This window comes from Leptidea sinapis, chromosome 8, assembly GCF_905404315.1.
Source record: "Leptidea sinapis chromosome 8, ilLepSina1.1, whole genome shotgun sequence".
NCBI classification, from domain to species: Eukaryota; Metazoa; Arthropoda; class Insecta; order Lepidoptera; family Pieridae; genus Leptidea; species Leptidea sinapis.
Window position 1 is genome coordinate 4,831,060 of NC_066272.1, and position 18,286 is coordinate 4,849,345.

Consider the following 18,286-nt stretch of genomic DNA (forward strand, 5'->3'; position numbering starts at 1 on the left):
TTCAACAATTTTTGTCTGTTGATTTCATTAATATACATTATGTTTTTTAAACATCTGTCTTGTGAAGAAAGATGAATTTCTTTATATATCTACAATAATCGTTACTCTTTTAATAATTTAAATAACAATATCTGCTCCAGTTACTTTAAAGTGTGTAACGTTTCTATAAATTTAAAATCGCAAGCCCTGCAGGAAGTCAGATCAAAATCGTGGCAGTCTTCAGGAAATTGCTTATTCTCACGCAAGCGACCAGCGCCTCTCTGTGAAACACTAATGGAAAAAGTTGAAAAAATATTCAAAGCTTACGATGCAAGGTAAAATAATCGGGAATAAAGGGGTAACTTTCTTGAGCCACGAACGGGCAAAGTTTTGATTTGAATTTCATCTGAAATCTGCTTGTTGTATTTTTATTGGTCAAGTAAATGAAGAAAACTTTGTTGGAAGGAGATTATAGCAGGAGAAAAAATCATTCTAATAAGAGTGATGATAAATCTTTAAAAAAATTAAACTCAAACGTAGATTTAAGTACAAATTAAAGTCAAACAAAAGACACTCATGAATGTCAAATAATATTAACAATGAACTTTTATTTTGCAAATCTACTTTAAGTAAGTACATGCATTAAACATTTCTAGACTATTTGTTTTAAAGTAATTTAGGTATAGGTATCTTTTATTTATTGATTACTTTGTCGATATGACTCATTTTCCTTTAATTTGACTGAATCAGCAATGATTTCAGCGCTATCTCTCTGATAATTTTTCAAATCAAATGATAAGATAGATGCAACTATCGCCACAATCGTGGAGCAGAGTTTTTCCTCAGTTCTGAATGAGTTGTTCGTGTAAACAGTTTCTTTGTTGAACGGAATAAATAAAAATGTGGTATGTACATATAATATATAAGTACTGAGAGCTAGGTATCATTATTTATATTTTTCTCATTAATTGGCACTTGTAAAATCTCTGAAATATCTATTACTATTAGCTTCTTGCTAAGATGATACAAATTTCACATGAAATACTCGTACACAAAGGGATGGTTATAATAATTGAAGGCGATACATAATCTTAATAGGCTTATGATTTCAACGTGTTCATGTTTAACTATACCTATATTATAAATATCAACTTAACAAAAGTATTGACCAAGTCTTAAAATAACTATTGTCATAGTCCACAGAACATTATAAACTGTGAAAATAAAAATATATGAGATTTCTTATCTTTTATCGATCGTCTAACGTTTTACTGTTCTATAGAAATGTATATTAGAAATCTGTCTAATAAATATAACAAAACATTGTTTAAGTGTCGACACTTACAACCGCGTCGTAAACAAAGAAACCGAGAAATGACGTGGAAAGACCTTGGCCAATATTCTATGCAGTACACATTGCATCAATAACTGCATATTTCTTAGTTACGAACTGAATCAACTGTTATTTATCAAGATAGCTTATTAACTTGGCTATACTTATATATTTTCAATATTCTTTTGCGGAATTATAGTGTCTAATGAAAACCGCGATTTGATTTCACTGTTGCTTAATTATTGTTTCTCATGTAGTCTATCCAGTTTGTTTATAATATTATAAACTAGTGTTTATAATATTACTGTGATAGTTCACAGTGCTAATTTATACAATATGTATAACATAATTAATTTCCTTAACCCAAGATTCTTATAAACTATATTATTTATATATGGGAGTATACCAGTGGGAGGCTCCTTTGCACAGGATGCCGGCTAGATTATGGGTACCACAACGGCGCCTATTTCTGCCGTGAAGTAGTAATGTGTAAGCATTACTGTGTTTCGGTCTGAAGGGCGCCGTAGCTCGTGAAATTACTGGGCAAATTAGACTTAACATCTTGTCTCAAGGTGATGAGCGCAGTTGTAGTGCCACTCAGAATTTTTGGGGGTTTCAAGAATCCTGAGCGGCACTGCATTGTAATGGGCAGGGTGTATCAATTACCATTAGCTGAACGTCCTGCTCGTCTTGTCCCTTATTTTCATAAAAAAAAAATATGTTTCAATTTGGATAAAGTTTGAAATGTTATGTTAGTAATTAATAAAAGGTTGGCGTAGATAAAACTACATAAAAAATAAGACAACGAAAGTGTTTATTACTTCCCCGTAAACTAAAAGCTAACTTTATATTGCTGTCAAAATGGATCCCAATTAGGATTATTTATTACTATTCTGTACTTTTTAATTTATTAAAGACATCAATGACAATATTAATACATTATTTATGCCTATATTTTTTCCGTCACGATTTTAAGAAATATGTAAGTAAAGTTATGCTGACTAACACAACATCAATTAAGTCACGTAGTGTTTAATTTCACGTGATGCTTGTCACTAGTTTTACCAAGAATACGATAATAATGATAAATCAAATTAAATAAACGATTAATATGTATTAGTGTATCTGATAACATTCACTATATAATAGTGAGTCATTTTCCTTAAATGTACAAATGGACGAGGAATTGGGAAGTCTGCAGTCTGTTATGTGTTCATATACAGCTGACTTAGAGTGACGTCTGTGGTTAATACAAAAAAAGGAGTGGACACTGTCAGTTAATTTTGCCGAAAATCATAATATGTCTACAGCAAATACCACCTCCGATCCAAACAGCAAATACCACCTCCGTTCCAAACAGACTATGACCAATCCTACTATCATAACTCCTGTCAACCGCAGTCCCCCTAAAAATGTGCTCTGAAAAGGTCACGAAACGTCGGGTAAAATAAAATAATTATAAAAATCTAACTTTTACCCAAAAACTAATGTAAGAACACTGTCACACGCGTTTTAATCATTTAAAAGGTATTTTATTTAAATTTGAATTTACATTTGCCACAGTTCTGTTCGTCCTGACAGACTTGCATGGATTCTTCAAATTTTCATTACATCTCATATTGAAATACACTTCTAGTTCCAAAATTATTATATACATTCACTCTACCTGTCTTACAAACGCAATGAAAAGTTACTCCAAGTTTAAAATTACTTCTCCCTGTCATGTAATTCAATAAGAAAGTAAGATACAGACAAAAGTTTTAAATTTGGAATAACTTTACTTCGTGTTTATTAATAACATAGTATCAGTCCACCACAATATTTTGCTTCTCAATAATTGTCGCATTTAAAACTCCATAATATGATAATTACATTTCATATAATATTATGTACTTATTTTAATATTCGCTCGCCGATTCAGCTTGAGCAAAGCTATCGTTATAATATTGAATTTGACCTATAATGACAATTGGTATTTATTTTTACACGCTTTTATTAGCTTCACCTGTATGTATGTTTGTCTGTAACAGACTCCTTTGGGCGCGATTTCGACACACCTTAAACGGCCAGATTTCATTCAAACTTCGTAGATATATCGATGGCCGATGACAAAACATTAATTTGATAAAATTATTCCGTTTTTAAAATAAGAGTTTTGTTACTTTATACAATTTTTTCATCTATAAGCAGGATATTCGTTTTATTTAAAATTGATAATTTAATTTGAAATTTTTCAACCATTATCTTTTCGACCAAAGCGTGTTTTTTAGTTTTTTAAACAATTCTTATTACTTTTGTGCCATAGCGCCACTTTGATTTTTACCAAGTTTTCGAGAGAAAAAAAAAAGAAAAAATCTCTTTAAAAGAGAGAAATTATTGTTCTAACATTGTGCTAACTTATAAAGAATTAATTACACCAATATATATATCATCGTAAGCCTGTTTTGGATGATGGCAAGCAATAATACAAAATATAAATGAAATCCTTAAAGATCTTAGGATATTGGTATTACACTAATAATTTTCCGCTGTATGTTCTTTCCCTTTAACTACCTTGACTGCTTTTCATTTTTCTCCTAACTCTTTGTCAGGTATTTGTTATATATTAGCGTATTTCCCCCGATCGATCCCTACTATGATAACAGTGTTAATAACTAAACCTATATCGTTTATCTTTACAGTTGTGTTTGCTCATTGATATGCAAGGTGATAAGTGGGCTGTTTTCCCTACTTTTCCTCGTGGCCATTGTATTACTAATATTGTGGGCTGTTGGAGTTATCTTCACTTAGCATAGTAAGTATACTTGCATTATTTGTTACTAAATTTTGTTTTGAAAGCATGGATGACATTTGTCGTTGACTCTCCCCGGTTCAATCGTCGCCCGCCACGTACCATTGTGTTTTCGGTTTTCAAAATCATTTGTACGTTTAGGCCTATCGCAGACGTCGCAATTTTTATGCTATCGAGTCTTCGGCACACAAAAAGCCATTGCGCGCAAAATGTCATTGGCAGATGTTTCACAAACTCAACGCAAACGACGGTTTGTGGGCAGAACTGTAGAGATCTACACGCAATGAAAGTACAGAAAAAAAGAAGACGTAATAGAGAATTTCGGGTTCATCCTTTTCTTTCAGAAGGATTATCAAAGTTGCCGTTTCATAAACATTCAATTCTAAAACTATATCCATAATTTTCAATTTTCAAATTTTATAAAACGTCTGTTACTACATTTAACGAGCTGCGAATTATTTTGAAAACCTGCTTTAAAAAGTTTAGATACAACAAGGATATTTTGTGTGTCAGACTTGTTGCGCGTCGCATGCGGTACTGCTTATTATTCTATATGTTCTATTATCATTGACTAAAAATTGCGTCACGGATAGTCTGTCATCTGCTATAGGCCTATTCGTCGATTTATAAAGTACCGCTCTTGTGATATCTCTGGTGTTACAAGCATATAGGCCGCGGTGTTCACATACCATCAGGTCCATTTATTAATAGGCTCGTTGGGTCCTTTTAAAAAAACAATAGCAGTAACTCATTAATTAATATCTTTGGACGTGAACACTTTAACGTAGCAAAAATAGCTAGGGCTGTTGTATCAATTAACTCTAGCAATCATAACAAACATGTTGAAAATACTCGTAATGCAAAAAATTGATTTTCGAATACATTTGTACATTTATTGTGATTCCACTGGTGTTTTAAGACAGTATGGGCCGCGGTTATTGCTTACCCATTACATCACTTACTAATTACTGTGTGAGACTTAACATCTTATGTCTCAAGGTGACGAGCACAGTTGTAGTACCGCTCAAAATTTTGGGGTTTTTCAAGAATCCTGAGCGGCACTGCATTGTAATGGTCAGGGCGTATCAATTACCATCAGCTGAACGTCCTGCTCGTCTCGTACCTTATTTTCATCAAAAAAAACCCTCAGGTGACCCGTATGTATGCTCGTATGTCCTCGTGTTCCATAACTTCTAGCGTTAACGTGAGCATTTTTAATATGACAATGAAAAATGTTTATTTAACACAAACTAATACTTTACGTAATGTTGGGGTCCTCTAAGGTATAAATATCGTGTCCCAGGAGACCCCGCTTTACTTTAATTAATTAATTTAGGTTAATGATAATTGCTTAATACTATGTATTTAAAACTGGAAGTTTGTGTAGTGTGTGTGTGTGTGTATGCGTGTGTGTGTGCGTGTGTCATATATGATCAAAGTTGTTAGAAATTATTATACCTACTTATAATTAATAATTTTAAAATATGTAACACAAATGTACAAGTTTCAGCATTAAAAGGATCTCAAAGAAAAATTTAATTTAAAATATAATTTTCTTCATTTCAGGAACCGAATCAAACATGACACGAGACTGAGAAAATGTTGATTGTGAGAGTGTTAAAAAATATTAGGAACATCAAAATGAATTCAATTAAGTTTTCGATTTAATAAATATAAAAAAAGTAATTTAACACCATCAATAAAAACTTTGACAGTTTCATTTCTGTTCAAATCTTTATTTGCATAAAAAGCTGAACAGATCTTCCAAGCACTCTCCATAACAAAATATATATAGATATATTAGGTATGACGTAATCCATGCATCCGTAATTATATAATGAAAATAAAAAATTGATAGTGAAAAATTGTCAAAGACCGCAGCACTAGCATCTGTACAACTTCGAGAATGAAGCAGTGAAAACAAAATGCTATTTCGCTATTCTGTTCCTAGATAACTATTTAAATCACAACTTTCTGATAAATTTATTTATTTATTAATTATTGAATACATAGTAAATTATATGATAAATGGGTTTATATTTTTTTATCATGTTATAAATATTGTATACCATCCGACATCAGTAAGAAGATCTCAGCAACTTTTTCGTTGATCGTTTTATCGGGGTTGTATCAATATTTTATCCAATTACTTTTTTTTAATTGTTTGCTTATTATGTGATTCCTAAACAAAGGAAATTCTTTCGTATATTTAAATAGCAATTCTATTAATTATTTATAGATATAATTTATGTAAGATAAAACAATTTGTTTTAATAAATTAAGACCATTTTTTTATTAAGAACTTTGGGAATATATAGTTTAATAATTATATGTGTTAGTTTTTATTCATGCCATAATCTATTATATATTCTTTGTTATACATACTACGAACACATGAGTAACTAACTCATGTGCTATGAATCTGTTTGTCAAAACATGCCTCGTGTATGGAGACGCTGGCGTGTCTCGACCTTACCATCGGCAATCGTGTGGAAAGTCATACAATTATTATTTTAAAAAAATTCACCCCAACGTTTACTGCAATCGAAAGGTAATCGGGGTGTTGACAAACTTATGTTATCACCTTCAAAAAAAGCGCCGGCAACGCTGATTCTACTGGTTTTGCAAGAGAATGTGGGCGGCGGTGATCACCTAACACCAGGAGAGCCGATATTATTATACCCGTACGCTTGTTTGTACTCCCTTTCCATAAAAAACATATGCACAACAGAACAGACTTTTTTTGACATTCATAAGTGTCATTTCCGTGACATACTACATGAATAAAGTGATTTTGATTTGATTTGATTATTTGGTACTCTTTCAGCATTATTTTCTGATCGAATTTTAATGAAATGTTAAATGAACCTGGTATAGGATGAAGGCTACTTCTTTCTGGTTTTATTTTTCGTCTAATTTGCCTATCGTTGAAAACAACATCTTGCGCAATTAACTTATAATAGGTTTATTAATTTTGATATAAGATCGCTAACCTGAAAATAAAATCACAACATAACACAGAAATCCACATCCACACACGGGACCAAGAGAATCATTTATTTTCCTACATTTTGCGTTAGAGTTGCATGGAAAAAGTTTGCAAATAATTTAAGTGTCAACTTTCTTTAGCCAGTTTCAATATAATATTAGGTTGGGAGAAAGATTCATTTAATCGCATTTTATATGAAAACTCAAGACAATGAAAGATTTTTGCCTGCTTGTATGCAGTAACAAGATCTTTTTGCTGTAGAACTTTTGGGACGTCTGATCCAAAAGCACGTCAATTACGGCCTTTCCCAATATTTAGTCTATCTCCTACTTGAGATAAACATCGTAATTATCGTTGACTATTCTGTCCCAATAAACTTATCAACGGTAACTCACCTTATCCGTACACGCTGTCGGTCAATGGGAGGACGTATACCTTACCAGCTATAGAAGTCTGTATGGAAATTGCAATTCACGCGTCCCAATATAAGGCGATAAGAATGACTTATCGGGTATATTGGGACAGTTTCAGATTATTGACAGCTAATTACGGACAGTAGAAGGTAGTAATTTATCACTATCTGTAGATAGTATATTGGGAACGGCCGTAAAGTTTTTGTCAGTCCTCTGTTGATGTTAACCTGACATACCTAATTAATTCTGAAGTCATCGAAACAGGTGGGAATCTGAAGGTGGAAGGACAGGGCTATAATATCGGGAAAGCATTAAACAAAAAAAATGTTTTTTAAATTCCGTTTGTATGCGTTGCATACGATGGAATTTTGTTGTCTATTCCTAGTTGTTCAGCATTGAAGTCACTACTGATATACCGATATTGCTCTACGTTTTCAAAAATGGCGTCTATTTGATCCGTAACATAGCGACGAGAGTAAGGTGCACCTTTGAGATCAAAATTCTGAAAATATTATATTATATTTATAGTATATTATATTATATTGAAATAAAAAAAGAATCATCGAAATCGGTTTGGCGCAATATTGAGTTATTCGTAAATTTATCATCCACTTTGCTATACGTATGTATAGCAAATTTTAGACATTTATGGTTTTCTCAAGGATGCCATTGTCAAATCTAGACCAAATTACAATGGAACCACACGGGAATGCATTGTCAGTAAGAGTAGCACAAGTTTTCAGCCACGCTTTGCAATAATTCCTTAGTTTAAACGTATAAAGCATAGTTTTAGCGTAGCATATACTAAATATGCTATATCTAAGGGACCCCATAAATATAGTTCCATGGAGACTTCTTACACATACATAAATGTCTTATTAAAACCTCTTCCCTACTTGCATTTTCTTCTACAATTGATGTCAAGAAGGCTCTCTATAATAGATATATACAGACAATTGTCAATAACTTGATCTCTGACATCAAAATAAATTCGAATTCTTTGCATAATAATTAAGCTTTACATAATAATTATTTTAAGAAAATATTTTATAGAAGTGAAGTTATATGCAAGTTCATTGGGCGTATTGAATGTGATATAGATTCTTCTCAATTTAAGGAATTTTGATATACACACATTTTAACAGGAAAAACCAGAACACAACATAAGCTGCAAGAAAACATGTGGTTTGTAATACCAGTAATAAGCTAATAAAATAACATTACTTATAAATACTGTTAGACGGTATTTTATTATTACAATGGACAATCAGTATTGAAAATGGTAGCAAGATGTCGAATATTCTGCTGTTAAACATATAATATATTCTTCGATAAAGTATACATCTAGATAGAGCCTCTTGCTGTTAGATTATGCATAACAACAGGCCAGGTTTATCACTTTAGTGTACATGACGGCTACGTTTTACACTCGCAATTTGTTAGTCATTTTGTTTTAGTGTGCTTCCGTTGCTAAAAATAGAGGTTAGCAGTTCACCGTTTTTTTTTTCGATGTGTTCACAGCACAGGCTATCTAGACGTATAAATTATCTGAGAATACATTATACAGAATGGATGAACATTAATTTCTTACAATATGGATACCTTTTGAAAGCGCTTATAATTATCTGAAAGGCCGGCAAAACTCCTCTGGTACAAAAGAGTATAGACGGTGGTGATCCTGATGATAAGGTGTATGAGATAAGCTCGTTTGGGGATAGAATCACTTCTTTAAAAAATATACATCATACCTATATAGTTGAAAAATGTAACGCACATTAATTTGTATATATTTGTGTCCAATATTTTCCAAATTCACACAGCGTGATTGACAGGAACTCTTATAGCGTAGAACCAAATTTAAAAAAGGACTTGGTAAATAACATATTATAGTGTGCTGTAACGACTCTCCCCTATACTACTATGTTCTATGAGACCTCGCTCTTTGCGAATTTTTATCATACTAGCACAAGGAGAAGTTTTTTAATGTATTTATACAAATGATTAGGGACTCGAACCAGCGCCTTTCGGGTTCCGTCCTCTAAATTGCACGACGCATTGCTCGTAAATCTTGGTATGTCTTGTTCAAGTCTCAGGTTGTCCTACATCCCGAGTCCAGTATCGTTCATAAATTTTGGTATAATTTAAATTCGTATTTCTAATCCCAGAAGTGAAGAATACTATAAAATAAACTGTGTAAAGTATTTAGTCATAAATGGTCATATTCCGTTTATTTAGAAGCTTGATTTTTGTACAGCTTCAAGGGAACGCTTATTTTCATATTACTATGAACAATACGGATCTTTGAACAACAAAACTGAAAAAGGAACTTGTAGGCCCTGGGATACAAACTTAATTGCAATAAAATTGTTGATCAGACCTGTTACGTCAAATGTGCCTCTTACCTACTTCATCATTCTATCTTATATTTCTAATTCTAATTATTTTTCAGCTGTTGCGGTGCAATTTTCCAACTTTTGATTCTAGTTGTAATTGTCATTGTGATCATCGTTATAATTGTTTGGGTTACAAAGTTAATGTAATAAAATATTTGTCTTTAAGTAAGTATCCACCTATAAGAAAGTATTTATATAATATAAGTTTTTACCGCTACGTCGTCAGCGTAGATTGAATTCTATTTGGGCATGTCATTATTTTTTATGGAAGGGAGGACAAACGAGCGTTCACCTGGTATTAAGTGATTCCGCATTCTCTTTCAACACCAGATGTATCACTGGAGCATAACCGGCCTTTTAGACAGATGTCCGCGCTTTTTCTAAAGGACTCATTAAAGTCGTATCGTTAAATCAAGTCGTATCGTCCTGGAAACACCGACCAAGGAAGCTCATTCCACAGCTTGGTCGTACGTGGAAGAAAGTTTCTTGAAAACCGCACCGTGGAGGAACCGTGGGGATGATAATATCTTAATTTGTAGCGTGTAGTGCCAAGGTGGAATGGCGCGGCACGAATCAGTAGAAAAAACTCTTCGGAACACTCCCCGTGATAAATGCGGTAGAAGACACACAATGAAGCGATGTCTCTACACAACGCCAAGTTATCTGATATAATTAAAAGATAAAATTCAACTGCATGTCTTTGTTTATCCATTATTAGTATGACAATTTACACCAAGGCTTTGGTGATTCTTAGTTGGGCACGTTGCAGATTGGATTCAATAATGACCTGCGTACTTGAAGCCACAACCAATGCTAGTGTTAGAACGTCGATGATCTCGAATTACTCTCCTCAAAGTTGAATTTCGTCTATGATCCCCAATTACTCTTCTCGAAGTTGAATTTCGTCTATGATCTCCAATTAATCTTCTCGAATTTGAATTTCGTCTATGATCTCCATTACTCCCTTCAAAGTTGAATTTCGTCTATGATCCCCAATTACTCTTCTCGAAGTTGAATTTCGTCTATGATCTCCAATTACTCTTCTCTAAGTTGAATTTCGTCTATGATCTCCATTACTCTCTTCAAAGTTGAATTTCGTCTATGATCCCCGATTACTCTTCTCGAAGTTGAATTTCGTCTATGATCTCCAATTACTCTTCTCGAAGATGAATTTCCGGAATTGTGCTCACTGTATTTGAGCAATGTAAAAAAGCACGAAAAGTAACTAAATCAAGTCGTGCAATGGAAATAATATATCTGTATTTTTTTATAATCTTTGGTAAATTAATCGTTTAAAACTATATGGGTAATTCTCAGGATTTAGAGAATTATAAAAACAATATCTATTGTGGTACAACCTGCCAAAAACTGTTAGTATCGACTTTCTTGTGATTCATTTTATAATTTTAGATACTCATAAGTCTTAACTGTGCTGAAAATACACTCGTTATACTTATAAACAAGAAATTTTAAACAAAGCTATAGGATAGTTGTAGTAGATTTAAAAAAATCCATTTTAGCAATTAATATTGTGACAAAAATGCCCAAAACCCAGATTTACCATGTTGATTGGTAGAAAAGCGTTTTATTTTTGCTAAAATTCATACTTATATTATTTAAACAAATGATAGATTAAAAGACAGACTTACTAAGTCTTGATTAGGGAAAACCATACTATCAATACAAATGACTTTAGCTGCCAACGCAATCTTAAAAAGTATAATAACCGAATAAACTAAAAATCAATTTTCACATATTTTAATAAAATTATCTGATATTATCATGAGCTGTAATGGAAATACCATGTTTAGATTGATATCAGTGTAAAGTTAGCTTAATGGTTTGCGTCTAACACAATTTCTAATGAATTTGTTTTATCGGGGCCTCTAGTGAATAACGATTCCGGTAAGAGTTTACGTCAATATATGGTATTGATTGAATCATTTGCCAAAAGAGATATTCAGAAACGAAACACATTTAGATTTTTTATAATACCTATTAAATATTGCCACTAGATTATTTTAGAGAAACTACTGGAATAATCTCATTTAACCATTAATACAATAATAATATACAACATTCAATATGACCACCATTTTATAAGTAAAAACATCACATATGGGAAACAATTCTTTGAACTAAAAAGGCGCGAATATAGGAAGAATATAAGTGAGAATCAATTTAAAAAAAAATATCTTTATAAGTCAACCATCATGGCTACTGTCGGATTTCAACTAAACGAATTGTAACAGGTAACTATTAGCTTACTGGCGAAAGAAAAAGTGTAATGAAACCGTAGTCTAACTACAGAAAATAAGTCGTGGTTAAAAATGGCGATTTAAAGTGAAATTTAATTGAACTAATTATTTTTCTATAACTATATTACAATTGTTTGGGAATTTTTGCTCTGATAGTACGCTCTCCGTAGTCGCCTCGAGGTGATCTTACAGCGTTACATAGCAGTGCGTTACAGCTTAACTCAATACGCACAAAATGAAGTGCTGAGGGCACTTGGAGAATTTTCCCTTTTCCCAAATTAGTTCCTTAAGGAATTAAGTATTTTCTGGGGAACCACGAAGCAGCCTCTGTAAAATACTAATTTAATAATACGTCACTTGATTGATTACAAAATAATTGATTTGATTGAATAGCTTTCTTTTATTATTTCGACTTTTACTGTTGCTGACACAGCATAGACAATATGTTTTATAAATCTGATTTTCAAAAACAACAAAAGAAAATTTCAGTTGACAATGGAAATACTTTTACAGTGCTTTTAAATAACTTTATTTCTTCGTCACAATTTCCGAAACGCTCAATAGCGCATGCGACCAAACCTCTTGTGTACTTCTCGAGAATCTTTGGAATGCAAACTGTTCGCTATTGTAAAGATGATATCAAAATGATAAAGATCTACCAGAAATTGCATTCCATGTTAATAATAGTATTGCTTATCGCTTTGGTGACATTTGTAACTCCCGTGAGTTGGTTGGAGACTAAATCTGATTTACCACTTAATATTTTGACGAAACTTTTCGGTGTTATTCAGATTCTCGAAATGATGTATTATGTATTTATTATACCGTTTGGGAACAGTGAACATTATTTAAACTTGTATAAAACGATGAATAGCCTTGACGATCACTTAAAGAAAAGAAATAGAATGTTTTCTATTCGTCGTCTACTAGCGCTTGCCCTCATGTGTACACCGCTTGTCTTGGTCTCTTTTACTTTTCATTTACGTAAGTTCTCCATACGTTACATCACTGCACCCATCACATTCTTCCTTATAATGCTTCAGGGAGTTAACTTTATGTACTTCATTGTCAACATCTTTATAGAGTTTCTATTCTTTAAGGCTGTTCTAATGAAGAAAATATTAACGAATTTCCCCACCAAGACATTGATTTTGAAGCAAAACCCTCTCACAGAATACTTGATTGTAAGTAAAACGTACAATAGTGAATATCTATGGGACTTATCATTATATAAAAATCTATTTAGAACATATTATATTATTATGTTTCCCTGCGAGATCGAATCAGAAATGAGGAGATCCGTAGGAGAACCGAAAGTTACCGAAATAGTCCAAATGATTGCGCAACTGAAGTGGCAGTGGGCAGTGTATAATTATAGTTCGATGGACAGATGGCCGTTGGGTCAGTAAAGTCCTCAAATGGCGACCACGTACCGGAAGACGCAGTCTTGGTAGGCCCCCCACAAGATGGATCGACGATCTGGTCTAGACCCCGGAATACGTTGGATGAGGGCAGTGCAGGACCGATCGTCGTGGAAATGGGGGAGGCCTTTGTCCAGCAGTGGACGTCTTCCGGCTGATGATGAATGAATGAATGAAATATAATTATACCTATGATATTTTGGATTATTTGCTATCTAGAATCTTAAAGTAGGTATTTTAATATACATATGTTATAATTGCTCGCTTACAAAAATATTTTTTTAGTTCAGTTAGCAATAAACTATTTTATCGCGTAGGTATATTATCAGAAATATGTTTTCAGAAAATATCTGTCAACTTGGACGAGAGAAACGTTTGCTGGTTGGAATTGATGCAAATGTATGATAAGATTGCCGATTGCATATATTTGTTTAACAAAATCTATGCAGGGCAGGTAGATAGTTTTAAATACTTATCTACCTCTAATGTTGCTGTTTATTTTGTACAAGGACTGGATGAAACAAGGACTTAAGATTTCAGAGATGGTTTGATTTCAAATACCTATTACTGTACCAACTCTGGGCAACAAACAAGCTAATGAAATAACTGGGCAAATGAGACTTAACTTCTTATGTCTCAAGGTGACAATCGCAGTTGTAGTGCCGCTCAGAATTTTCGGTTTTTCAATAATCTTGAGCGGCACTGCATTGTAATGGGCAGGGTGTATCAACTACCATCAGCTGAATGTCCTGCTCGTCTCATCCCTTATTTTCACAAAAAAAGGATTGTTTTAGGTGCATAAGTGTCACCTACCTAGTTAGTATCGGCAAAGGAACTCTAATGTCAGGTCGTTATCTTAGATGGGTCAGCATGAACGGGCATAATTGACCAGATTGGTACAGCATTCCCATGAAAAACCAGCATGACGTGAAGCGTGACTCCCACCTCCTAAACGTCTTTTTTTACGAAAATACGGGACGAGATGAGCAGGACGTTCAGCTGATGGTACTCCCGTATGATACGCCCTGCCCATTACAATGCAGTGCCGCTCAGGGTTCTTGAAAAGCCCAAAAATTCTGAGCGGCACTACAATTGCGCTTGTCACCTTGAGACATAAGATGTTAAGTCTCATTTGCCCAGTAATTTCACTAGCTACGGCACCCTTCAGATCGAAACACAGTCATGTTTACATATTACTGCTTCACGCCAGAATTAGGCGCCGTTGTGGTACCCATAATCTAGCTGGCATGCTGTGCAAAGGAGCCTCCCACTCTCCTGGATCATGACAACATTCCTGCAAGAGATACTCAAGAAGGTTACAGAATATACTAATATTGTTTTTTATCAAAAAACATTGTGTGTTTCAGATATTGATAATGTTCGATTCTTGGTTGTTGACTACCGTATTAGTGATATGTAGATATCTATCACCTACGCTTAAGGTAATCTACTTTCAAATTGATATTTTTATAAATTTGTATTGGTGGTTTGTCGGAATCTTTTAATTGGAATACGTATGCCACTTCTTTGCTTTTTTTCACACCATTATGATAACCTGGTAGAGCTAAACTCTAAAACAACGTGTGCACATGAATGTGTCACTATAGGACACGTCATGTTGGTGTGTTGAAACTAATAAAATATTTTTTATTATAGTACCTGGAGGTATTTGGTAGTGATCTGTTTTACTACACATTCCTTAACATCAGACCTCTATTCCTGACAAAAATCAGCGATGTATTAATCCAAGAACAGAAGAATATACTGTCAGGGCTTATTCATGTTTTGGTGCATGATGACGGTAGGTTTAAATTTTAAAGATTACATAAAACTAGAATAAAAATATTATTTTAACTGTTATAATATACACATACAAATACGACAGTTATGCGCTTGTGGTAAACTGCAAAAAACATCTTAAAAACTACTTAAACAAGGTGGTAATACGTAATCCGAGATAAAATGTATTTTGTGACTGTGCATAAAAGAGTATAAAAATTACGGATAATTTTATGTTAAACTAGCTGACCCGGCGAACATTGTTCCGTCTTAGAGGCAATCAATGAGTAGATCAGGAGTGGGACAGACGCCTAAAAGTGACGTATTCAGAAGACTGTAGTGCCATCTGTTAGTTGGCCCAAAAATGAAAGCTTTGTCAGCTGTCACTCGCTTTGAAACCTTTCTACTTTCTCTGTTTGTGTCACTGCCCACTGGTCATAAAATGGCGGCTACTTCTATCGTTTGCGCATGTATTTCTCTCTCTTCTTAGCTCTCGTGTTCCATTTTACATATTTACACTACTAAATCTAACCTTTATGTTCTATGTTGTTGCAACATTAAATAACTAACTCTACGCGCAATTTCAACATGGTAAAAAATTGGAATACCTACATACAAAAGTAGAGTTAGTTATTTAATTGCGTCACAACATTAAAAATGAATCTTATAATTTCGAGTTATTTTCGGGGCCAATCTCCAGATGGTGCTAGTTTTCAAATAGACAGCTCATAATGCGTAGAGAGGTCTCTCTTTTAAATATATATTATTATACTCTTTGGAGCAGATTTTGGATTTTATTAATTTCAATTTTGTATTAGAATAATAAATATAGGTAGGTAAATAAAAATATCAAGTATTTGAATGATTCTTTATTGGCTATGTATTTTTTTGCGCTCTTCAGTGATGCACCTTGTGATAAAGTTTGTCGATAGTGTTTGAAATACTTGCCGACCATGCAAGGTGATTGGGAATTGATGGCGCCACATAATCCATGTATCTTATTTGTAATTACAACATCATTTATGTCTGGATTGGCTATGTGATTGGGAATCTCGGCACATATGATATCATCTATTTGGTCTGGTTGAATTCTTTCCGTGAGAATGAGTACGTGCAGGGCAGGCTTCGTTCACAATGTTGCCATTCATTCACAATGTTTTAAATAAGTAATAGTTAGTTGCTAATGCAACCGTAATCGGTTTTTTCAGGAAAGGTTTGATCATATTGGTAAGCTAATAGAAACTCGAAACAAACACATCAACCGGTCAACTTTAAAAACATGACGTGCGGTGTTTGTCGTTATTTGTTACTAATGTAGTGTGAAACTAACAAAAAAGTTCATTGAAATCTTCTATTCTCGAGATGTCATGAAAATGTCAATCCCTACAAAATGTATGAGAAAATGAATATTGTTTATAATATTTTTTTTTCGTGATTTTTTCGATATTTTAATACTTATTATCCTATTCCGGGCTAAGAGAAATCCAAAAAATCAAACATCATAAAAATGGGTCCAGCCATTCTTTTTTATATAGGTTTATAGATGGCATATATTGTAAGAAATTGACAGTTTGTAGATACAATGTTGCTAGTTTTAAAACTAACCCTGAAAAAACACAGTGTCCTTCTTGAATTCTTTTTTTGGGTTCCGTTCCTCAAAAGGAAAGAACAGAACCCTTTCAAGACCATATTGTTGTCCGTCTTTCTATCCGGTTGTCTGTAAAGATACTTTTTCTCGGAAACGCGTGGAGGTATTGATTTGAAATTAAAACCATATAATACCCAAGGTCTACAGTCCTTTGAAGTAGGAATAAAACTCAAACTTCTAACTTAACGTAAAAAGGATACGGCCTTTTATGGCGCAAAAAATGTATATTTCAACACTCAAGGGTACTTTTCCTTGACCTAGAAGTATGAAATTTGTCAAGTAATATTGTCTGATACTACAAGTCAAAAGAACAATAATATATGTAAAGGAAACTGATTTTCAAGAAAATCTATGTAAAAACGAAATAGTAAGACTCGATTCCTGAACTAATTACAATGTTGTTTGTCAGGTACGACTTGTCTCGTTTTTATGCTCCATGCATCTTTTCTCTCTTCTCGCTCAACACAAATATAAATAACTTGCAGATGATAGCTACGTGGATCAAGTGCAAACAATGGTGGAACTAGTACAGAGCAGAAAGCTGGAACTATCGGCTGTCGTGTGCGCTGTCAATATGCCAATCATGGTCGCTTTCGCCGGTCGAGTGATTTCCTACAGCATTCTCGTGATACAATACTTTTATATTAATAATATTTAATAAATCAATATTTGCTTTATTTCTCGTTTATTTCGTGAGCCTACCGAAATACCTACATTATTTAAGTTACGCTAAGTTATAAGTTATCCCCTGTGCGACGCCAATACTCTTCTAAATGAAAAAATAAGGGCAGTGTCCCTATTCTCCTATCCTAACGAATAATGTTTCGTATTCTGCAACACAATTGACGGTTCAGTTTCAATTGTGATGAAGTTTAAGTTGCGACTAAAGTAAATCGGATGAATCATAGTCTACAGGTCCCATAGTGATAACGCAGAAACGGATAATCTCATAGGCTTCGTTCAAACGGCAATTGACGACGTGCTTGTACAGTATATCCCCTCCGCTGAAATCGTAATCTTGGATGCTTTCAACAATTTCATTCGGCACAATGTGGAATGGCTTGGGTCACATACCACAGACCACGCAGGCTGATCTGTGCATAATTTTGCATTGGTCCGCCCAAATTGGTTGAGTCACCAACGCGACTCACAGATGTGGATAGCCACATGCCGTTCTTATTAGATCTTATGCTGACTCCACATCCCGATAGCTACCATGTCTCTGTCGACGAACTGATGGAATCAAACTATCAGAACGTCCGACCATTGCCTGGTCGGGAGT

At 33.8% G+C, this 18,286-nt stretch overlaps 1 protein-coding gene and 1 long non-coding RNA gene across 2 annotated transcripts; both read left to right on the plus strand.

Annotated features, from left to right (window-relative positions):
• The first annotated feature begins 774 nt into the window (after positions 1-774).
• LOC126965813 (uncharacterized) lies at positions 775-5,809 on the plus strand. Its single transcript, XR_007729603.1, has 3 exons — positions 775-884; positions 3,994-4,106; positions 5,670-5,809. It is a non-coding gene; the product is annotated as an uncharacterized LOC126965813 (long non-coding RNA).
• A 2,676-nt stretch (positions 5,810-8,485) lies between these two features.
• On the plus strand, positions 8,486-17,662 carry LOC126965573 (uncharacterized). Its single transcript, XM_050809212.1, has 7 exons — positions 8,486-8,690; positions 9,955-10,063; positions 13,257-13,340; positions 13,921-14,031; positions 14,945-15,019; positions 15,234-15,378; positions 17,490-17,662. The coding sequence occupies exons 3-7, from the start codon at positions 13,266-13,268 to the stop codon at positions 17,660-17,662; spliced, it is 579 nt and encodes a 192-aa protein (XP_050665169.1). The 5' UTR covers positions 8,486-8,690; positions 9,955-10,063; positions 13,257-13,265.
• Positions 17,663-18,286: the final 624 nt, after the last annotated feature.